The 26,601-nt window shown below is 31.5% G+C and overlaps 1 protein-coding gene across 1 annotated transcript; it reads right to left on the bottom strand.

Annotated features, from left to right (window-relative positions):
- Positions 1 to 298: 298 nt before the first annotated feature.
- Positions 299 to 14,344, bottom strand: LOC113547753 (protein embryonic gonad-like). The gene is made up of 3 exons (XM_026948231.1): positions 13,709 to 14,344; positions 6,186 to 6,263; positions 299 to 1,814 (listed from the first exon to the last, which is right to left on the bottom strand). Exons 1-3 carry the CDS (start codon positions 13,805 to 13,807, stop codon positions 618 to 620), a joined length of 1,374 nt encoding a protein of 457 aa, XP_026804032.1. The 5' UTR covers positions 13,808 to 14,344; the 3' UTR covers positions 299 to 617.
- Between the last annotated feature and the right edge of the window lie 12,257 nt (positions 14,345 to 26,601).

Genomic DNA, 26,601 nt, shown 5'->3' on the forward strand with positions numbered 1-26,601 from the left:
TTTATTTTGAAAATTATTTTATTTGATGGTAAATTAAATGAGGTTTTCATTAATTCTAATTTTACTTTTTTCTTTCACCTTTTCTTTCTTTGAATAAACATGTACCTAAATTTGTATGCCCCTCCCCCACCAAAAAAAAAAAAAAATAAACAAACAAAACTTCTTAAAGTGACCTTTACATCACTTACTATCGATTGATGATGTATCGGGATAAAGGATCGGGGACGTGATAATATGGAAAAAATAAAAAACGATAATCGTCGAGTCAAATTAGCCTATCAAGTATATAATTCGGACATACACGTTACACGCGTTGTTTATTATAATTTGTTTACACATGAACATAATCGATCAAACCATATATAACACACTATATACACAATATATATATATATATAAATATAATAATAATAGAAATAATAATGATGATATATTATAATATATCTGCGGCGCGTTTTTGGCCGCCGCCGACAAAATTGTTTACATCATCATTACCTATAATAATATAGAATGAGCGCTATATAGGAAAGAAAGAAAGAAAAAAAGAGAGAGATAAACACTAAAAAAAAATGTATCACGTTATACCTATATAAATAATATTAAAGATAAAATTTCGTCTACGACCGGTTGCACGTCAAGTCCAGAGGTGCGCTTTTCTCCGGCCGGCCGCCCGATTCGTTCGAGTCGGAGTCTCGCACCGAGTCAGTTCCGGCCGCGCAGTCGTCGTCCGATCCGGACGTCCGGTCCGCGACGGCTACAAAATCCGGTGCCGGTTGTCGTCTCCGCTTGCGCGGACGTCGGCGCCGGCGACGAGACCGGTCCGGGCTGTGGCCGGGTGATCGTCCGCCAGCGTACGGCAGGACCGACGGAAAACCGAAGGACGGCGGCCGCGAGGGCGGGGACGCGGCCGCGGTCACCGATAGGTCCATCGGTGACTCCTGGACGGGCGGCAGGTCGCACGACACGGCGACGCGCTTCGGAGACGGTGGCCCGTCACGGCGGTCGTCGTCTTCGTCGTGTTCGCCTGCGCCGCTGTCGTCTTCCGACGATGACCCGCGGTACGACGGACTCGGCGGTGACCGGTGCCGGTGCGATGCAGTGGGCGGCGGCGTCGCCCGTGGCTGCGGCGACTGTTGTTGTTGGTGTAGCTGTTGCTGTTGCTGTTGCTGCTGCTGCTGCTGCAAGGCCAGGAAGAATGGCGCGGGTGGCGGGAATGGGAATGCCGAGAAGAACGGCGAAGGCCACCGCAGCAGTTCCGGTCGGACGGCCTGTACGACAGCGGCGGCGGCCGCAGCGGACACGGACAGCCGGCCGCCGACGCCGTCTTTGTTCAGATCACCGGCTACGGAGTTGTTGTTGTCTGCGTCCAAGCGCAGATGGTGTTTGACGTCTGCCCACAGCGGCGGGAGCGGCGGCGTGCGGCCCTGGTCTAGCGATATTCTGCAACCAGCTGCCGACTGCTGCTGCTGTTGCTGGAAATGCAGACCCGCGGACGGCCGGTGTTGTTGTTGCTGGTGCGGTTGTTGCTGCTGCTGGTGCGGGTGTTGCTGTTGGTGCTGGTTGTTGTTGTGGTTGTGGTGGTGGTGGTGGTGGTGGTGCTGCTGCTGCTGCTGTTCCTGGAGCAAGCAATGGATCTTGAACCAGTTGGACCGCCGGCCGTACCGGGACCCGCTCTTCGACATGCCCACCACCAGACACTTGCGCAACCTGCACGCCTTACACGACGTCCTGTTCTTTTTGTTGATCACGCACTCGCCATTGTTCTTGCACTCCGAAATCGAACTCAAGTTGTTGTAAGTCCGACCGAAAAACGACTGAAACAATATAATATTTTTAGTTTATTATTTTACAACGTACAAATTATTACATTACGGATTAATATTAACATATTATATGATCATTAGGTTACTTATATTTCGAATTTCGAATTTGGATTATAAAATATATACGATCATTATTGAATGATTTTGTTTTAATAATATTGTTACTTTTTTTAATACAAGTCTTTTAGGGAGACGGGGAAAGAGGGTTGGGCTTCACTGCTCTACTATATTCAAAGGATTTAAAAATATTTAATTACAATTTTTTTCGTAGATATTCGAAGTTCAAATTTGGATGAAATTAAATATTAAACGAAGAATTCTAATTTAAATTATTTTGCTATACTTCAAAAACATTATTTGTGAGGACTTGAGTCTTACTGAAAACTAAATAAAAACAATTAATAATAAATTCTACATATAAATAAATTCAATTTGTCTCATTACTATTTTTAATATACATATATGTATCATATATGCAATATAAATATATTCTATAAAAGGCGCTTAGTAATATATATACATATATATATATATAGGCCTACAAACTGTCGTTGCTCAGAATCGTTTTTAATATACAATGATTTATCGTTGAATTCAAGCTTAATATAATATACAGTATAGTGACTTAGCACGGCAATCACCTATACTATTCCCGGTTGTTTTAAATTTATTTTTATATACATTTAAATATTTTTGATTTTTAATCAAAAAATATACATTTATATCCACTCTTGTTTTCAAGAATTTAAGTAGATCATTTTTTGTTTGGTAAACCCGTATTCAATAAAACCATTATTATTATGTTATGTGTCTAAGGTGGTTGACAAAATAAATAGCAGTATTTTACGCCAACGGGGGCGTACGTAACCTTTTTACGTATACGGGCTTTAATTTTTTTCAGTTTTTCATTGAGGGCCACATACAAAATTAAAATATTAAAAAATATAATTTATTATAAATATATATTACTATATATATTATATACGTTATACACGATTATATTACGTTCTCGCTCATAGCTTATCTCATGAGATGTACACATTATAGTCATGATTAAATTGTATTTATATTAATTTAAGATATAAAATTGAAATTTTAAACACCATGAAATATATTTGGTAGGCCGCAGCAAAAAGTTTCGAGGGCCGCGGGTTGCCGGTGCCTGCTATATAATATAATCTGGTACAGTCTCCATAATGATGACGAAAATTATGATAATGATTGGACCGTTCTCACCGACAGCTATGTTACCTTCTTATACATGTACGCATTGTGTATAAGCAATTATTACACGTTTAACGACGCAGCTTATCTTCAAATGATATAAATCATAAATCCTTTTCCACCACATTATCATGGGAAATCATCATTTTTATACAGAAACGATGACCGATGTCCGATCCGAACAATCATTAATCATACTACCTATTTTCCACGTTTCGCGATCACGACAAAGATCTACTATACCGTCCGTACCTATTTATATTTATTAGGTGTAACCGGTACAGGTTATCATAAAAAAATCGAAACTTTGGCATGACGAGTAAAAAAAAATTGACAGTTTATGTTTAACTTATGCAAACATTATAAATTCGCTGAGTCGAAAACTACAACTTTTATACCAATGCGAGTCACTGCGTGTCTAATATTGTAACAATTCCCGCTTTTCAAAGTTAATCGCTTATTGAAAAAATAAAATTTAGATATCTGTTCAGACAAAATAATTAGAGACGTATTATTACAATGGTCTCCTGGAACGGCTGGAACCGCTTATTTATGTGTTGTATTACTATGGACTGCGATGTGACTGAAATATTTCGAAGATTTAATACATAACTGTTACTACTACGTTTTTTTTTTTCGAATTATCCGGTGGGTAGACAGAGGGCGTTTAAAATAGGAATTATTATATAACCACGATTGTGGTGTGGCTCGAATGGTTCGATAATCGTCATTTTTGAAGAAGTATTTACATATAAATATCGATTTCATTGGTAATAACACTAATAACGCAATAACTAAATATTATCGGAATATATATTATATATATAAGTACCTGAAATCGAACCAACACGTAGGATCAATAAATTTCTTATGTTATTAGTGGCTTGTTATAAATGAAGTAATGTAATCCACATTAGAAGAGTTTAGTCGACTACCTATTTTATCGATATTGTTATAAACACAACGTACAAAATACTGTGACACAGTAGCTAAATGCGTTTATTTAAATCCTTCCACAGCCAACAATGGCACGATGCAATGACGATATCCAAAAAAAAATATTTAATGATGAACTACCTCTCATGTGTAGACCATAAAGCACTACAGCGATTCATTCGGTGGGGCGCTGATAAACGGTAAAAGTATACAATAAATAATGTATATAATATTATTATAAAATGTAATTGTGGTGCAATGCGCGCGATATATGAGGAAATATAATATACCTCTAGCTATAACTAATATAATATTGTAGTTGCACAACGATCGAAGAGATCGTGTAAAAGTGTCTTTTGAAGATTCATTCGACGCATCAGCGATATTATATTGCCTCGGACTTAGGTAGAGACAGAGAGAGTAAGAGAGAGATACAAAACCATAAATTAGCCGCGTTGTCGAACGGGTGAGTCTCATATTATTATTATTATTATCTACGATCGTTAAACATATTTTCTTCGCGGCGTGTCTCGTTCGCATACGCGCGTTATTAATTGTTCGCAGATTGTGAAATATTCCCTCCGTAATATAATAATAATATTAATATTATTATTAACGTCGAACGATGGAATAGGCTCGTGATCAATGCGTCGTCTATATGTGTTTGTATGTGTGTGATGAATGCGCTTTTTCCTCGTCTTCTTCGATTTCGAATTAAAAAAAGAAAACAACCGTGAACGACGACGTGTCGCAGTGCCGTTTTAATAGTTTACCGTGACGGATATCATTATAATTTATATCTAACGTAACGTTATAGGTATATAGCTAAAGTATAATACACACACGACAAACGCATTCGTCCACGAATACAATAATAATAATAATAATAATAATAATAATATTATGCGCGCAATATGACGATGATGGGGTTTCGATTAGTTCTATCGTGCCCGCGTAATGTGTCACGTGTTATATTTTGCAGTCGCTAAATACGATACATTCGTTCGATACCGCATTTTTTTTTTTTTAATTAAACGGTTGGTACGCAATTGTTTTATGACTCTACGCGTGTAAAAAAATATGTTGACATATACGTGCCACATGCAACTGTGGTGACGTTATTATATACGCGCGAGCGGTTATTATTATATTTTTACATCGCCGTTGCAGCACTGAGTAGAACGGTGATGTTGGGCCTTCGTGATAATAGCTACCTATGTTTTATTTTATTTTTTTAATATTTTGAACCAGGATTTGGGATCCTAATAATAAATATCTTACTTAAAATAGAACTACAGTATATAGTTTTGCCTGTAATAATTTTTAGAACTTATCAAATTAAAGAATGGATAGGTACCAAAAACGAAACCGGAACCGAAATAACTATTAAAATTACAAACACCGTTTTCAAGCGATTTTAAAATTTATTTTTATTTGTATGTATATAATTCGAACTTATTGGTGATGACCTAACCTAACTTACAGGTACAGACAATAATACAGTATATATAGGGTATTATTATGTACAATTAAAAACTATAGTGACGTTAGGTGAAAAATATCAATAAGAAGGTATGTATGTGTTGCATACTATAATTGTATATATTTTATAGGTTAAAACTTCAACTTCGAGGCGAAATGTTATATAAAAATCATTCGTCGTCGTCCGCGATCCGGTTGACTCACGTGAAACTGTGTATTTCCATCGGAAATTCGGATATAATACAACGCGTAATAATAATGGGTAACCTACCTAATATCATGTATAATTACACAGTTTTGGTCATCGGGATAATGGATTTTTTCCCAGCCCGATTGATTCACGCACGATATTGTATTATATTGCACCAAACGGGTAAGGTCAGCTATCGTCGCTATATAGCAGCCTATATAAACGTATATTAATTAAACTTTAGCGAGTATATATAGTGTACAGGTATTATAACGTTGGAGTATACAAAACGATCGATACACGATGCTGTCCGAGACGGATATCGAATGGTAATATTGGTCGTGCAGGGTTATTGATGTAATGTGTATAATATACATTTTATAATAGCGCACGGTCAATTTTGAGCCGAGTTAATTGTAGGTGCCCATATCTACCCACAGCGGTCTTTTATTACTTTATTATTAATTATTAAATTAGTATTATTATAAAATATGTATAAATCATAATTGAACAAAATACAAAAATATTACCTTGCATCCTTCACACGTGAACGCTCCGAAATGAAAACCGGCGGCTGGTTCTCCGCACACACGACATAGCTGACTCATCTGCAAACATGATAAATTCGATTGAAAAATGTGTACAACCGCCGACGATCAAATTAAAATGCACATTGTTATTAGTCTATAATATTATGTATATGATATATTTATTAAATATAACTTAATTACATATTATATGTTATTATGTACGTGCAACGCTTATAATAATTTCCGCGTTCAGCGGCGATGTCAACGCATACACATGTATAACAGAGTTCTCGTACATACATTTATATATATATATATGTATAATATACAATATTATTCTATTCGATCGTTTGTTTTCATTGTACATTATTTTTACTCGTTCGAACAAACCGAGGAGAATGAGAGATCAAAAAAGCGATACGTATTTATATTATCACGCGTTTAATTCGTATTTCATTAAATGAAATAAAAAATAAACGTCTCGAACGATGATTTGCATATGTTATTAATGTGTTTTTCAATTACGAAATTATAGAATCGCCGCATCCTTAAAAATATCCAAGTCAATTTTCGTATATAATTATATACCATTATTTATGACGCTAAACTGTTACAAAAACTCATTCGCGAGATTTTATATTTTATTATTACGAAAATAATGCAACCTCGGTTCAAAAACTCGATTAAAAAATAACAAGAACTAGCCCGTCGCAAACTTTAATGGTCCTGCCAACGCTCAGCGTATTATAACGTTTGTTTAAGCCAAGTATTTATGTATGTTATTATGTTATTGATCTTTTTCTTCCTTTTTTTTTTGAACTCTCTGCGTTTATTATATACCTACCTACCTGCGCAATGTCTGAAATCCCATTAATTTGCATAATAATGAATAAAAATAAAATAAAAATGACACACAGACGACACGTCCGTTCTATCTGAAAGTTTGATGCCAACCCGATCTTCCCGCGATCCCACCGGCTGGGCCCCCTCCATGGGTCATTTGTTCAGATGAAAATCTCCGGATAATAACTACCGTATTTATTTTCAACGGTTATGGTTCAAGTTACACACACCTATAAAATAGTGCCGATGCCGGTTTTGATGGGCAGTATTGATAAGGCGAGGTGAATCTGCCGCAGATTATTATTATTAATATCATTAAGCATATACATACACTAACGTATTATATATATATATATGTGTGTGTAATTTATTGGATATGAACATGATCTGCTGCAGCGGACCACTCCTTCGCCCGTACAGCGACTTTCGAGATTCACCGATCTTCACCGAATGCCATCGTATATATTCGTATTACCAATGGAGACACATAAAACCTATCTTTATTTTTATATTATTATATTCCTATACATACGGTTCATTAAAAATAAAATAGCAGTATAACAATATCGTTGAAATTCTATTGCACAAGTATAGTTATATATACATATATAAATATTATATACAGATAGGTAAGGAACATATAGGCAAGTACCGTATGGAGATTTTGATCGTATTGACCTTTGACATATTACTTTATTTTTTATTTTATTTTATTAGAGAGTTAACCTATGCCAACCCATGCGGTCAAGTCTACTGGTCCATTGTATAGTCTCGTGTATGATGTAAACATCCCATAATAACACTAAATATTAAATTGTCATATATATGTGTATATATGTGTTTAACTTTGTACGTATATAAAAATAAAAAAGCACCGACTCACGGGCCTAATAATGCTGATGGCTTGGTGTGCGTATCCTTTTTATTTTTTATTGACGTCATTAATCTTATAAGCCACTTATACATGTATTCGTTACTTCTTATAAGTATGTATTTTGTATAGCCTGATTGGGATCCTGCCACCCCGGTGCTTAATACTTAACCCCTATATTGTTAACAGAATCGACGTCAATAGTTAACAAATTCTGTAAAACAATATAAACCTGAAATAATATCGTGAAGTACGATGTAAGTGTGTAAGTATGTTAATAATAAGTACCAAATTGTTATTTGTTGTCGATCTAGTTAACAATAATATACGCTTTACAGTTTCTAATAATTGTTTTACATATCAACGTATACAAATATGATATTATAGTATACACGATTTATAAAATAAGTTTGACTCAGTTTTTAGTGTGTATTTCCAATAGTTTTAAGTATTCAACAAAATATAAGATATAAGAACCACCGTTTTATACAATTTCTTTGTATTTTTTTTTTTACGTTTTTATGTGACGTATAAGTCAATAAATGCTATAAGTGATTCGATTAATTTATTGATTACGTTGACATGCATTTCACTTCTCTCGGACGATTTGTGTACAAAAATAAATCATCTATGCTAGTCTGTTAATAATGAATTGTATTTCATCTTAGCTTTTGGGGTACGATACTTTATTTATTTATATTTATTGGGTCGTATTTTACTATACAGTCACGTTTTATATACGGGTGTTATATCATGCAATCCTTGCTGGTCGTATAAGCTCACCAAGAACCGTAGCAATTCCAAATAAAACTCAAACTACAACTACCCATGATACAATTGTATGCCAATTTATCGCGGCGGTGGTCGTCTGGACTGGATGTAGAGGATACCTGTTGCTACAATACGCGTTATGATGGCGACACGATCGCATTCGTACAAAAAAAATAAATTAACTATCGTGTTGTCACCATTTTATTTTTTATGATATTATTATTATTATATCGTCTCGTTCGTGTTCTGACCGGACAGCGTCGTGTACCTCTATATATATAGCAACTATAGCAGCAGCGGCGTAGGTACTTGTATTATGATAATCAGCTACCCGTCTTTGATATCGTTGCCGGCCGGTGTCTGCTCTCTTGTATATTATAATATTATTATATATAAATACGCGTGCGTGTGTAAGTGTACGCGAACCATTTGTAAATCCATTATTGGATTATGTAAATGCCCTCTTGTTATGACTCTATTTGTATGATACCATAATATGGTCGGAGGCGGTGGAGGTTGGGGATTTTATATATATATATATGTTTATTATAATACGCGAGCGACTGCAGTCGTGTTCCGGTTGGATCTTCGAGCACCAATATACATACACGTATAATATAAATGTATATATAGGTATTACATTAGGTAGACATGTAGCCATGTAGTTACTATTATAGGTATACAGCACAGCTCGTCGTACGTCCTTATTATTTATGCCGAGTTGAACTTTGGCCTCGTTTCTTATTATTGTACATTTTTTTTCATTTATCATTTAAATTATTATTATATTTTTTCCTGTACGCCATCTATCGCGTCCACGTTCTTGTCTATATCATATTTTATGAAATAGACTACATATATATATATATATTATATGTTGTTGTTGTTTTTTTAATAGATATTTAGACATTAAAATCCTGCTGACGGGTTAATGCAGGAGAAGAAATCTCGTCCGACGAAAAATCACACACTTGATATGTTTTATATTATTATTCCATATTTCATAGCGAAACACAGTCGGGTCGGTTGTCGTGGTTGTCGTGCCATCGTTTCGTTCGTTTATACGAAACAGTTACGCATTTCAAACAAATCGTAACGATTTCATTCAAATATAATTTGACGTGCGATGACTACAGACGGACATTTTCTTCGGCGGCAGCGGCAGCGGTTCTCTTTGTACCCGCGCATACGATTATAATAATTAGTTTCAAAAAAAAAAATAAATAAATAAATATATAAATAGAGATAAAACTAAATTGTTATTTTAAGACAAATACGAATGCGGTCGGTTATTATATTGCTGCACAAAATGTATATACAAATACACAATACATATATAATATACATAAACGTAGACCAGCACGCGCGCGTGCAGATTTAAACGCGTAGTTTTTAAATATAAATAAATATACACAGTGTTTTTACGTTTGTAATTCACGTCAGACTTTCACCTAAAGTCGTACTAATGGATTTCTGACATTGGGTAATTATTTCCATAATTCGTCTTAATAACAAACTGACTTTGCGGGCCGGCAACGACGTTGACGATGATGGTGACGTTTATAGCGGATGTGAATCCGTGAAACTCATTTCGCATAACACGTCGACGTCTACGACACGAAATTTTGACAGCATCCGAAATAGCTGGCTTAACGTTTTTTTTCCTGTATATTATACATCATAATCGTATAAAAACATTTGTTATTATGTGTACAGGTATAATCATAAGGTCTCCTTGCAACTTTCAAATGAATACGTTTTTGTATAATAAATAAATATATTTACATTTTAATTGTTTTATAGTTCTATATTACAATGTAATATATTATACGTCATATCCTTTCTATGGATATTGCAAAAATAGTTTCTCGAAGATTTCAATGATTAAATAATAAGTTTGTTTGTCTGTAAACTAGTAGATACGCACGTTTTTTTTAATTTGTTTCGCTGACTGAATTGTTTTATTTATTAATCAACATATTATCATCTAGAATTCGAATGTAGGTATATTATTCTATATCATTATAATATCTATATATTATTTTTTTATATTTACAATGTCGTGTGTTACTGCAGGATAGCTACTCCCCTCGTGCTTTCACAGTCAATTCGTATTTCCCGCTCATATGCTTATTGTAAGTACTATTACAGATTGTATATATTCTAATAAATGTTAAAATATATATATATTTACCTTAAAATTATGATAAATTATAACTATTTTACTAATAAGTAATATTGTACTTAAAGGTACCTACATTTTACATACATACATTTTATTAACTATAAAATATAGCGTTTATATAAATATAATACATCATAATATACATGTTTTAGACTCTATATGCAATCATAACAAAATTTTTTTTACAAAAACATTGTATTCAATTCACATGAGTCAATGGGTTGCTATTTTTTCATTGTATGTATTATAATGAGCAAAGATGTAAATCTGAATATTTTGCATTTAATAAAGTAATTTATTTTTAAATTCTTATTAAAGTTTCTGGGAAATTAAAGGATAATAATGGAAAATATTTTTAAATAAGGTATAAGTTCTCTAGAAATGTAACATATTATAGGTTAATTAATACTAAAGGATAATATATACTCAAATAAACAATATAATAGTTATATAGTTCGAATTATTTGAAGAAAATAAATTAATAATTATGCTAATTTAAACATTTTAAACACTTTAAGCTAATATTAATATATGTATTACACTACACATACATTAACTTTTTTTTTACTAGGAAAAAATAATACATTAATACATTTGTACATTAAAAAAAAAAAATACAATAAGTAAATGGGTTAACAAAATTATGAGTAGAGAAGTTATCCAATGATAAGATCCTTTAATAAATTAAAAAAAATATATTTTCTTTATATTAAAACTTAAAATTAATTAAACACTAAAACTCGAATTAGATTATTAAATATTATTAATATTTTTATATATAATAAGATTATCTTACTAAAAACTCAAAAATAATTAATAGTACTGCAGTATTTATATATCTCTCATACTTTTTTTTGCTATATTTTTTAATTAATAGTAATATATAAGTATAATAAACATTAATTATTATGGCATTATCAACCATTTCAACTATTTTATACTAAGGACCTTAATTTTTTTTTATTGAAATATTAAATACAATAATTTATAAATTAAAATATAAAAACTGATAATAAATAATTTTTGGATACCCACTTTAATAATTAATATGTTATTTATATTTTATTTAATATAATAAAATTGTTTGTACTTTTAAACCAATAATTTTTATTTGTTAAATACTATTATTAAGAAATATTGTTTATTTCGTACTTATCTTATAAACGATGTTTTTGATGAAATAAAATCGTGTTAAATAAATAATTCGATTTCGTTATAATTATATTTACGTATAATTCTCTTGCATTGTGACTGATATCATTTTTGCAAACAGTTCGTTATATTTTTTGATATTTATCCGTAAACATTCAATAAAATTTCATGTAAAATATCAAACATTTGTGTAAATGGTGTTGACTGCACTTCATGCATACATTTTGTAATTTGTTTTATTAAAAACTTAAAATCATTAATTGCTATAAGAGAGAATTTTAAATTATATTATATACGTTTCTCAAATAATTATAATGAATAAATAATAATGTCATTATAAATATAATATAATAAATGTCTGTTTTTTAATTGAATGTTATGAACATGTGAACAATAAGAAATACCATTTAAAATTAAAATAATTTATGCATCTTATAGATAATTGAAATTAGTTAACCGGTAATTTATTAACTTATGATAACTTATGAATAAACTATTTTCACTGTAAAAAATGAAAACTCGCGATTCTCGGCGCCGTTTAGTTCTGAAGATATGCTACTCGTATGAATAAATTATTTGTGCGCACATGTGCATGCCGAGAAAAAAAAGAATGCCTTAATAAATAAATAAATAAATAAATAAACGAGAAACGTTTATCAAACCACGATCGATTACACATTTGTAATACAAGTGTTTTTGTCTACTGTGTATTCCACTTGTCCAACTTTTAAGTATTACATCTTCGCTACATTTTTTTTCTTCTTCCACTTTTCACTGTTTCTCAGGTTCGTTGAAACCCGTCATTTTCTCTTTATATACAGTTGTTATTTCATTCATTCTGTCAGTCTCTATTGAATTATATTATAAAAGAAACGCTGTTTATCGTCTTACTTCGTGCAAACCCGATTGGCCTTAAGCCGAAGACGTTTAAGTCTACCGATTACCAATACTGTGTGTAAATTCGCCTATTCTAGTATTCTGGAGTTTTTTTTTTTTTATTTGCCATTCTTCTTTATATTTATCACATTTCATATTTTGTAAAACTTACGAATTAATGTATTTCATAATATATTGTGACTATGATTATCCCATAACAATAAATAGCTTCTATTCGTATATTTACAATATTAATTTACATTTCTAGCTACATGGGTCGCTGCACAGTAAACTTAGTTAAAATAATATATCTATCTATTTTTTTTTTTGCCTAAAGATAGTTACATTTAAAAATTCAATTAATCTGTACAGTCCATCTTTATTTACAAAAATTAAACCTAAGACATTAAACAATAATATTAAAATGCAACCAATGTGGAAAATTTCCAATAATATAGTCACTGAATCATCATAGCTTTATTAATATTCAGTTATGATCGATCATCTTTGAAATTGATTAAATTTCAATATAATATATCTTCTGGGAAACAAAAAAAGTTATATCAAGATTAAAATATTCTTTTTACGACACAGTCTACAGTATGCTATGGTATAGGCCGAAAAATAATTTTGGTAACACCAATGTCATTACTGTTATGCGTGATCGTTCAGAATTGTTTCGATTGGGTATTCAGGTTTTAGAAAAATAAACATTCAAATACTTGCAGTCGACAATAATATGATAACTATGACATAAGAATACCTTAAACGGACTAAAGTATAATAATAGTAAAGCTATAATATTATATAAATATAGGTACTTACGACATCCGAGGTCGATGAAGTGGTGTGACGAGGGTCGGTGGGCCACCAGTTTGGTAGAGACAATGGCCCATGGGCACCCTGACTGGGTCCAGTGTTCATATCCGACGTTCTTCATCGGTCGTCATCGTTAGACGCGCGATGTTCGAGTGCTGTGTGCTGACGGTTGGCCGTCGTCACCTGTAACCGATTGCCGGCGGATCGCACGACCGGACCATCGCACGTCGCGAAACAGATAGGTAGTAAAACAATAAAAAAAATTGTACAACTCAAATGAACAACGCGGGAAAATAGTATATTTATTGGGAAAACGAAATACAAAAACAGTGGTCGATTATTTTAAAATAAAGTGTGCTCGTATAATATTGTTATAACGATCTCGGTGGCGGCGCCTCCAAAATAAAACACCTATATATATACAATATGGCGTATGCTATTATCAACTGTAATCACATCGAACGACCAAGTGCGTGTAACAAAAAATGAAATTTGAAAAAAAATAAATTTCGATGCGTCCGACGTCGTCGTCGTCGTCGTCGTTGGCCTGATGACGGCGATGGTAGTATATCGCGTGTACGTTGTGGCCGCGACGGGATCGCCGGTGATAATGGGACTGAGCGCGCCGGACACGTGTGATTGCCTGAGACGGAACCAGAACCGAACCAGACCGGTTTCGACTCCTACCTTGCGCGCGCTGATCATCTTCTCGCGGCCGCCGTATCTGTCTTCTTCTTCTTCCCCGCAATCCTCCTTATCTGTAGCGACGTCTTCGCCCCGTGGTCGTTGTTCTTCCGACTCATCACTCCTTCCGCATGTGCCACCTCCCTGGACGCTGCCCACCCAGATCTTCCTCCTTCTACCGCAACTACTTACTATAAACACCGACATACCATATTCGTTCCTTCTTAACCTCCTTCTCCTCCTCCTTATTCATTTCTTGCAGCGTATGTTACCGCCACTACAGACAGACCGTAAGAATTAACAATGGGTACCTAACTTAATAATTGTTATACATGACCTAAATGTACTGATGTTGGATTTGGTTAATATTACCAAGTACGAGACGAACGAACAGAATTCGAATTTTACTCAATGAATTCTTCTATAAAATGTTATTTTATTGAAATATCAAAAATACTAGTTATTATTGTTGTTTTAATTATATTTAAAACTCGAATTTTCTTTTCTACAATTGACTATAGTAATACACTTATACAATTATTTATATTATTGTATTTATATAACATGTTAACATCATTATATATTTTAGTGGCTACTCTAGCAATGAACAGAATTATAGAAATATATTTTTATATAAGAAGGTCGTACGGAAATAATTATAGTATATATGACAAATAAGAATGGTGTGAAGATTTTGTGTATCAATCAGAGCCGTGCCGTTAAGATTTGGCGCCCAGGATAAAATTAAAAATATTCGCCCCCTATTTTATTTATCATTATGCATTTCATACATTTCAATTTTTTTGACGCCCCTTTAAACCATGCGCCCGGGGCGCATGCCCCCTAGGCCCCCCCCCCCGACGGCACGGCTCTGGTATCAATTACAACCTCTGAAAATAACATATACAACGACCACAAAAATATATGTATTGGTAATATTATATTATATACTACACGACATCGACCGCACGACGGTCATTGGAAATTTGAATTTCGAATTCTCTACTTAAATGTAATATGTGTTTTACCTTATAAAAAACTTAACTTACTAAGTGGCTAGTAATAAAAATAATAAAAAAATGTTCAGCTACTTATACTATAAATATTTAATATAGGACGATTGTAAAGTTGATAATAATTTAAACTAAATTTAACAAAAATAATCACTAATTCAATATGACTGATAAATATCATTATAACAAAATAATACATATTCAATACACAAACATAAAAACCAGATCTATATTATAGTATATTATTAATAGGGTGTCACTATCACGTATAATTAACCGTATTCTAATTTTTAAGCGAAAGACGTTTAAAATACTCTTTAATTTCATATTAAAAAATAGAAATACTATTTAATATACGTAATATTATGTTTAAATAAAAGCTGCATAATATATGAATGTAATATTTTTAAAATATTATTAAAATTAATCTCAGAGTATAATACTATAGCATTTATATTAGGACAGTGGGTAGCAAAAATACATTTTAATACGACATATTATATTATAGGATATTTACTGTGTATTATATTTTACCGTCGAACGAGTAAATGATTAAAAGTTTGAATTTTATGTTTATTCCTGCAATATGTTTAATATAATACGTACCAATATATTATATTATATCTTATATAAAGATTATATGTCTTTTTATTTTACAACCTCTCATATATAATATAATCCTTAAAACGATTACGAACCTATAATGGAAACATTGAGCGGATAATATAATGTATGTAAGTGCGTGTATCTCACGACCCAGTGTATAGTGTGTACGGTATATCTTATAAGCGGAACATTCAATAAGAATTCGCACGATTGGCCTGTCGGAGGACCTCGCGTAAACGTTATGAATGATTTTTCGCGCCACCCAAAAGAATGTTGCGGAGGTCGTGTTGAATGCATAATATAGTGTATACACGCTGTACATACTTCTCCGTTAAAATATAATTTTATTACTCGCTGTCGTAGGTACCAAATAGCACTAAATTAAAATATATACATATCGTATGAAACGGGTATTAATAAAACTATTTAAAATAAAGTGTGCACTCGTCTTATGCGTATAATGCACCTATACAATAATATAATATACACAGGGTGATTCACCAAGCATATTCATCTACCTAAACCTATTTTTTCTTTAATTGATTTTTAGATTTTTTAAGTATCTAGATTACCTACATATTAAATAATATTTATTCAAATACTTATATTTTGTTAAGCCATCTATTCTAGGTATGTCCTGTTTATCTTGTACCTATAGTGAATACGTAATTCTTTTTAAAAATAAGAACCAATTTTTTTTTAAGCTTATGATTTATACAAACGGTAATGTGTTCAATTGTAATTCACAATAGTTTTTAAATTATTAAACTTGATGTAAGTTCTAAGAATAGAAATGTTTTTCATTTAATATAATATATAATATTTAGTCTAATACTATTACTGCATCTACTGAGATAACCTTTACAATATATTATGTGATATTAATTACTAAATTTTCAAATTATCAAGACTCTCTTATTATAGACCGCTATTAGTGATACATAATAATTGAAATTGAATAATTCAAAACTTTCTCATTCCAATCTTAGTTTATTATTTCAAAATTAAAAAAAAATATTTACTGTAAAAAATGGTTATCAATTGTCATAATTTGTATGGAATATAGACATACGATAATATTGTATAAAAATTCTAAGTAATGAAAATTTTGAATCTTAAGTATACTTAAAAATGTCTAGAGATCAGAGCTAGAACTAATAGGGAAGAAATCGTTTGGTGAATCACCCCGTATAGAATATAATATATGCATATTATATTGTGCGTGAGTGTACGTAAATTCTAGCTGTAAGTAAAAGTAATACACGAAGAGGATTTAGAACAGTTGTTCGTGCCAACATTGCCATTTTAACGACTGTACCCAAGAACTGTGGATTGATAAGAATACGAGGAAATAATTAGAGATTAGATACATACATAATATACTTTTCGCCATCAAATTGCCCGATGTCTTGGATGTGTTTCAACATCCGTGCGTGGGGGTTTTTGAACTGGGCGAGTCAATTAAACGAATGAAAAAAATACAGGTTCATCTTGAAAGAATTCTTGACCTCTGTCTATAAAAATATAGGTGTATTTAAAAAAATGTATATGCATTAGAATTACAACATTCATTATAACCGTCTTGTACGATGTTATTAAGAAATAAAGTGTGTTGGGAATATGCTAAATTTTAAAATCACGTAAATTATGATTATGGATGTTGCATGTGCATTTTACTTCTGCATCATCGCGCCTATTTGGTAGTTTTAAAGTTTTCATCATTGTAATACATAATATTTACATTTATATATTATATAAATGACTGACTGAAGAAAATACGATGCAATACGGTGTGTAGTTTCATTAATTAACCAAACAAATTACGTCGTATGTACCTATAACTAAGAGCATTAGTAATACAGTATATTATGCTGTATGTATGGCGCTCGACCGCTGTATATCATTTAGATTTTTGAGTGACTTACACACCAACACAATGGACGTGATACAAATCAAAAAATCGTCTTTAATAAAATCAAACGACGTACATCTCTTCCGTAAAAAAAAAAACGTAATAAAATCCATTATATTAAATGGTATAATAAAGTGTGATATTAAATTGTATACGACAACGTCACGACGATATAAAGTACATACAACATACTACATAGGTATAGCTATATATATACGTGTTCAATCAACGAATGAGCGGAAAATTCAAATTAAATTATAATATGAAATTCATAGAATACCGATAGAATTTCGCATTTTAACATTATAGTAATGCACTGTGTAATGCATGCGTTATGAATGTTATGATTTTGAACCCGGCGGCGGCAAACTGCAAAGACAGACTGCAATCACAAGCGCACGTCCGGTAGCCCGCGCTCGGTCTCGTGGTGCAACAATCGTCATCGTCGTCGTCGTCGCCCACGCGGTCACTCGCATACTGTAATACGTGTATACGCGGAGACGACGACCGTACTATCATTATTATCGTTATTATTATTACTATTATAATGGCGTGTCCGTCTCATTAGGACGCGCGTCGTCAGGTGTGCAGCAGGTGAGATTCGGATCTGTTGTTTTAGCCGCATTGCTGCTGCTGCTGCTGCTGCTACTCCATCCCCGCGGCGGCCGACACGCGATATACATGTACACCACACGTATGCACGTGTATGTAAGTACGTATATATCCAAATATGTAAGTATATATGTCATACGACCACGACGAAGTCCGCTGCTGTATATATGTGTGTGTGTTTATAAATCGCAATTAACCGCACCCCTCCGAACAAATGCGCTTCTTTGGCGTCGTCGACCGGTCTCCGTGGTACGGCGGCGACAAAGGGGGGGGGGAGAATCAATAATTAAACTCGCGAGCCGATTTACGTATATTATTATAATACACAAGTGTGTGTGTGTGTGTGTGTGTATTGCGATATAATATATATTCGTACGGCAGATAACCATCAGTCGGATAGGATTCCTTTTTTTTTCTCTTTTTAAATAATGCGAACGACCCGCAGCGCTGTAATAGTGATACGAGTGTGTGGAAAGAGCAGCAGCGCGGTGGCTATAATACGGTGACGCGGCGACGAATACGCGCGAGAGCGCCGACGAGCACCCGCGAACACTCGCCGGGCAAGGGCGGCGCGGTTATAATTAACGATATTCACACGTGGTCAAGCTTACGGCGAGAAGAGGTATTTTTCACGTTTTTATATTTATTTTTTTATTCATTCTCCGCGCGTTCCCGACACCGGTGCCAACATACATTAAAATAATATATTACGCACGCGCGCAGTATACCACGCGTGGTGGCGTATAATATAATATAACAGCAATAATGCCTACAAAACCCCGTATGTCCCGGTATTTCATTGGACTTTCGGCCTCCCGAGCGGACGCGGTGTTCGTCTACAGGAGGAGGGCCGGAGTTCGGTATATCCAGTGTATGCGTTCACTGAATCGTTTTGTATGCACGCAACTGGTTCTAATGTTTTTGAAAACTCGTATGAATCTCCGACGAAAAAAAAGTTGTCGACTAACTGCGCGTGAAAAGCTTCACAATGTTTTCCAGTGATTAAATTCAATACACTTGTATAGACTATATACCTATACACACTATATATATATCTATATCATAATATATGACTTAATGTGTCTACCTATACTTGACGTAGATGTGCTCCAGGCGTTCCAGCTGTGATATGTATATGATTGCAGTATAATAAAACCCAAGGGATAAAGATAACCCAAAAATTGCCTAGATAAGATAACAGATAAATCATTAATTAATTTTTTTTTAGTTAAAAGATAACGTTTAAAATATTTATCTAGATATTAGATAAAAAATTACCAATTTTTTTCTAGGTATAACTCAGATAATTTAAAATTTATATCTGTAAATTAACATTTTTTTTAAAATATATTACGACTTTATGAGATTTATATATATAACTTATTTATATACTTATAAATACAATTAGTTATAGATGGTTAAATATAAATTGAAAAATTGACTAGAAAATAACTATAATATTGTAGCATATAAAACAACACATTAGCTCAAATATATACTTAGAATTGTAATTAGTATTTTTATCACATTCTAATTTACTGTTACTGTTTTAATGTTAATTTTAACATACTGTGTCACAATATTTAATTGGACTTTAAGGTTTCCAAGAAGGTAAGCCGTTCGTTTGCAGGAAGGAGAACTAGGATTCAGTATAATATGATACTAGTACAATAGTACATTATGTTGAATGCTTTCGTTGGATCGTCCTGTATACAAGAATACTGCAGTTTGTAACGTTTTGGAAAACTCCCGTTTTACCTCATATGAAAAAAGTGTACATATTATTATACAGTCCCATTATGAGCTTCACTATGCTTTTCGATCTTTAAACTCTTTATACACTTATATAGCCTATACCTATATTTTGTAAATGACTTAATAAAATATGTACCGACTTGGCGTTCATGTTTTTCAACTTTGTTCATCATGTATCTGTTACGATAAATAACGTTAAACGGAAAATAACATATTCAACGGTCAGTAATACGCTATACTGTATACGACGAAATACATTATATTGTTATAAACAATATGAACTAAATATTCACGCTATGTTTGAAGTTGACCACTTCTAAGACCAATTTATTTGAAAGATATATGGTACTATTGAAGTGCATCACAAATATTTAAAAAAATCTACTTACAAAAATTAATTCCAAAAAAATTAACGAATTATTTACCTCCAATAATGTCCAATAAATCAAGATCAATATTTGTGTATTTATCAGTACTCGAAAACAAATTAACAATCAAAATTTTGTAATATCGGAGTTAAGTTTTTTAAAGAAAATAGTTCTATAAACGAAAATAAATATAAAAAAAATAATTTTGAGCAGTACTCTAACAATTTCGAATAAATCGGAGCTCTATTCAGTTTTATTTTTAGATGCATTGCCAACTTACTATATACTACAACAGCACAACTTTTTGGTTGTCCATTTTTAATCTATATTTTATTTTAATTAGTGATTTTACCTGAATCTCACTCGTTCAGTCATACTAACCGTATAATTCATATTTAACGTATCTGATTATTATCAAAATTTCCCAATTCATACGTTTATAAGTGCGATTCCCTGAAAATTATAATGATAACCATATTTGTAGCTAGAAAACATTAACAACCGGCGAATAATATTAAACTACGATATAACGTAATTTACCTAACATACGTTTAAATACCGACCATCGCGTTGTCACCCGTCGACAACACGAGTTATAGGTAAGTGACATACATTCTCCATTTTATTCAAACGGATTGGATAAGAACGTTCTGTATTTATGTGGACACGATGCTACGTAATGTTGATTTTCTAAAGAAAATATATAATAATATTTTTTTATGCGGACTCGTGTTATAATAAATTAATAAATGTATAAAATATGTGTAGGTATGTAAATATTTATATAATTATTGTTTTATTACATTTTATTTTACCGTATAGTATCTAGAACAGTGCCCATTACAATGAAGTTGATATTTAAAGCACATTATAATATAGGTACTGTTGGAATTTTACACTTACTGTTCTTATAATGCTAAATTCAATATATTTGATTTAGTGACGAAACTTATAATAATATTTAATATTATCAATTATTTTCACTCATAAATCAAACATAGAAATCAGAAACCTCTATAATCCGATAATAAGTGTGATTTTCCTTACTTGTTTATATTTATATGTATAAATACATCAGTTTAAAGACAATTTATAGTTTTCTGACATATAAAATATTGGTATCGTATTTTTTGAAATCGAATTATACTACACAAATGATATTACAGTTTTTAAGTGTAAAATAATAAATATATTTAATATTTAAAATTGATTGCTATATCAGCTGATATTTATACATCTTTATGTAAATCTTAATTTTAAACCAAGAGGAATTTATGAATAACTCTTAATACTTGACAGGTAGTTTAAATTACTTCATAAATCTATATTTGTTAATTTTCTAGTAAATGGAAATTGTTGATATAAATCTGTGCATAATTATAAATATTTATTACACTTTCAAATAATAATTTTACAGTATGGGAATAACACATAAATTTATTTTACATATTTGAGAAATAATGTAATAAATTATAGTTAAAATTTGCATTTCTTAGAATGTGGATGATTTTGATACTGCACGTCATATAATATTAACAAAATATATTATGTTAAATGTAAACACACAATTATTTTTGTAATAAAGTATTTAAATGATAGATTTAAACTGATCAATAGAATGAAGATAATCAATTTTCTCATTTGATTTTCGTATTACTGTAAAATGGTGTTATAAATATAATAATATAATATTAGTCTCCGTTTTTTTTTTTTAAATATGGTATCTTCTTTATATACGGTTTTGTACTCAAATATTGAGATTATTGAGAGACAAAACAGAGTAATTGAATATACCTATATATATTATATATATATAACATAAAAAGTTTACAATGCCAAAAATGTAAACATAACCTAACGTCACCATAATTAAAATTTTAAATATATACACATTATACATGCATGATATTATATTAAAAACCTATATAAGTGAGTCGAGTATAATAATAAAATAAATAGAACATAATGATTTTAAGGTGATATGAGTATAATCATCATTCTGAAACATATAAGATTCAAGGTTTAACTATACTCACAAAAATAATATAGATACCTTAACTTTATAATACAGTGAAATAAATAAAAATATAAAAAGACCAACATAATATTTAATATAATTATATAATATATTTAGAATACTTTAGCAAAATTATTTTAACTTCCTATAGTTTTTCATAATAATAGAAATTATGTTTGTAAGACGTAAGTACATTTAAATTGCATTTCATGATTTATTGGCATTCGTCTTCATTGTAGGCGTTAAATTTAATTTAAGTTTTTAAGTAATTCTATGTATACTGCCCTCATAAGGCTACTTTGAGTCTTAGACCGACATCCAATAAATAAATAAAACAAGTAATTTGCGTTTCAGACTACGCGAAATACATGGAAACAAATTGTAAGTTAGCTTGGACCTAGAGATAATAATAAACGAGGAAAAGCGAACGGTTTTTGCGTGCATGTGTATGTATGTGTGTTTGTGTATATAGTAAACGCGTTTTGCCGACACGTGAAAAAAGAGTAAAATTCGCGGTCGTTCTGGTTTTACAAAAAGCAGCTATTCATCAGTTCGTGGCACGTAAATTAGCTGCTCTCTCGCACTCACACAAACACGGCGTTCAGCGGCGGCAACTTGGCAAAGAGATCAGCTCTCGATCCGAGCAGGTCGATCCTATAGCAGCTTGGGAAGACTGCTGAAACGATAACAATCACCGACCTTTTTACCTTATTATCTCAAGAGCTTTCTCCACCCGGTAACTATGGGTCCGTAAGTAAATACATTTTTTTTTAATTTCTACAGACACGACTAAAGTCCCGTTGACATTTGCCGAAATCCTTACCTTGTTTGTCAACACTGCAATATTTGAATCATATCTCTGGAAATTAAATAATATCAATATTGACAACATTGCATTTTACCTATAGCAGACGGTATATATTCTTACAGTAAAGTCACATCACTTATTAGTTATTATTATTATTATTATTATATTAGTATTATAATGAATATTATACATTTTTTCATTAACTAAACTTACATTTTGAAAAAGTTTGCCATGAATTTCAGTAATATCGAATGACATATTGACATGCGTAATATTATATTGAAATGTGTTTGTAGTAAAATTATATGTAATAACCAATTTCCATGTGCACAAAATACAACTGTTAGATGTACACAAAAACACACGTATACCTGTTTAATATTATGGGTACACAACAATAGTTGAATAGTAATATGTAAGGAATAAGTCTGCGCTATCTGTCTCTGATGACTAATGAGTAATGAGATGAAATTTAAAATTTCCAACTAAAATATAATCGGACGTATCAATGAAAAATATGCTTAATCTTAAACGATTCAAAGCGCAATAATATTATAATAGTAGACAAAATTCGTTACAACCGATTTGTCCACTTTATAATATATTATAATACGTCATACATCTATCCCACGGACTCGAACCATCAACGGCGCATGGTGGTAGCGACAAATTATTTATACAGGTACACCTATATAATATTATAATATGAAATGGGCCCCCCTCGCGCGTATCACTGGGAGCCGGTGGCGGCCCGATGTTATACACAATCCGTGGCGGCGGCAGCAGTCCCTAACGAGCGTCACGTACCATCTGATCCGACTTCTTTCATATGCACCGCCATCGCATGGTATTTCGGTGCACTTTAAACGAGTCTGATTAAATTACGGGAATCCTCACGACCCGCTGACGCCGCTTCTTAGTTAAGGGCAAAACTAAAACGACGGCGAAGACAGTTTCTCTCATTCACTATATAGTCTACTCGTTTGTAAACATATTATAATATGCATAGTCCTACTCTTACTTCGTACTTATATAAATATAGCCTTGCGAATATGAGTTCAACGAGTTACATAACATTAATAACACAGGTCGACGAAAATTGAGCGTTATTTTTCCTTGCAAAGATTATCAATGAAGTTTTGGTTAAAGGTAGTTGTATTAACGACAATACTGATTTTTCTACAGCAACTAATGTTAGTAGATAGCATACCGCAAACAATTTCTTAACGTTTACTAGTAACTAGTTCACTCTAAACAAATACAATTTTAAAGACTATTGTCTATTATATAATTTTTATATTTTATAAAATAATAATTTATGAAAAAAAAGGTAATTATCGATAAAATGACCAGTTCACGAGAAATGTTTGGATATGAATAAGCGTATGAAGTTATATAGGTTTACAAAGTTATTCACAAAACCATGTATTTTTTTTTGTCCTATTTTTAGAAGAGGAAGATACTTTTAATAATTTATTTATAATCTATACATCCTGCTTGTATAAAATAAGTAAAATTGATCTTATAAGTACTTAATTTGACACGAAAAGCGTAAAAAAACAAAAAAGGAACCATAATATAATATAGTTGGGCCACTAGGACATGAATTATTATAATACATAATTTTTTTTTATTAAATGTTGAGTAAGTCTTTAGCCATGCACTGTTTAGGCGTCGTCTTGGGTTGCAATATTGACTAATTTTATCACTATTACAGTTATTTTACATTATTTTCGATACCGTTGGTGTTCTATAATACAGGTATGATGAACTAAGATGTTATTTTTTTTAAAGTACATTTCTAGGATTAGTCTATAACCATGGTGAACAGTGAGATCAAAGGATTTATTAATGATTTTAAATCATAAATAAAAGTATAAAGTTGGCATATATTAGAATAACTTTGCTTGAGTTGCAAAAACTGTTCTTGGTAGCTACAAGGGTTAGTATTTGGTTTGGAAAATTTTTTGAAGGAACGGAAAAAGTCTTTTTGGTTAGTTTTACTCATTTGGCTTGGACATTTTTAGCTAAAATAATATGTATATAAACTTTTAATTTATTAGCTGATTCTGCTTGGGATTTTTGGAATTTATAATTCAAATTAATATAATTAATATGAAATAATTCAAATTTCAAGTGAACTTTTAAAAAAACATTTTTTTGATTTTATATTTTTATCGTACTTTATTATTTTATTTTTCTATATTTTCTTTGTATAATCTATATCTGCAAGTATAACGATGAAAGTAGGTATGGTCTAAGATAAGCTGTCCATGAACAGCTTAATGAAAAAGTCACTCATTGATGACACTTTCTATTTAGAATGTCTTATAAACAGGTATAAAAATTATAATACATAAAAGTATTAATTTTTAATAAAATGTATTAAAATGTTACAGCTTACAAGATCCATACAAATAATTTTCACTGACCATTTTTGGTAATCCTTGCTCTAAGAATGATTGTTCTTCACTATTAAAACAAAACAAGTAATATTTTATGTGACATGAATTCTACAATTTTAATATAGGTATTCTATGAAACATATTTTTTTTTAAAGTGATACAGTCAGATTATCTAATATTTACATTTGATTATATAATAAACACTATAACTGTATACTTTGTAAAATATTTTTAAGCTTAAAAATTAAATAAAAATCAATTCATATTTAATAAACAATATGCATGTATATTGTATGTATATATAACATACGTCAATATGTGCATAAATTAACATTTAACTTTAGAACTATTTAAATAAGCGACATTTATATTATAATAAATATTCTATAGTAGTATTAGACCTACTTTAATCACATTTCATTACTGGTTTATGAAATCGATTTTGCAATTTAACAATAACAATTTTTTGTTATTATAAATATTTCATTTCATCATAGTTATCTTATTTCAAACTATCATGGAAAATAAATTACATAACATTGAATTATATTTAAATATAAATAATTTATTTCCATATTAATTTACGGTTTTTTTTTTCAATAATAATAGCAGGTATTTTCAATCCGTTTTACTTTTATTACATCTACCTATAAGGCTATAATTAATAATAAAGGATAACAGCAAAAATATATATTGCTGAATCATTACTGGTTAATAGA

Source organism: Rhopalosiphum maidis, chromosome 1 (genome assembly GCF_003676215.2).
Source record: "Rhopalosiphum maidis isolate BTI-1 chromosome 1, ASM367621v3, whole genome shotgun sequence".
NCBI classification, from domain to species: domain Eukaryota; kingdom Metazoa; phylum Arthropoda; class Insecta; order Hemiptera; family Aphididae; genus Rhopalosiphum; species Rhopalosiphum maidis.

What these genes read in the sequence shown, in the direction of transcription:
- LOC113547753 (XM_026948231.1), bottom strand. Translation starts at nt 13,807, where the DNA reads ATGAACACTGGACCCAGTCAGGGTGCCCATGGGCCATTGTCTCTACCA. An exon ending in CTTCATCGACCTCGGATGTC is followed by an intron (nt 6,264 to 13,708) that starts GTAAGTACCTAT and finishes TCATGTTTGCAG; the next exon opens with ATGAGTCAGCTATGTCGTGT. An exon ending in TCACGTGTGAAGGATGCAAG is followed by an intron (nt 1,815 to 6,185) that starts GTAATATTTTTG and finishes ATATTGTTTCAG; the next exon opens with TCGTTTTTCGGTCGGACTTA.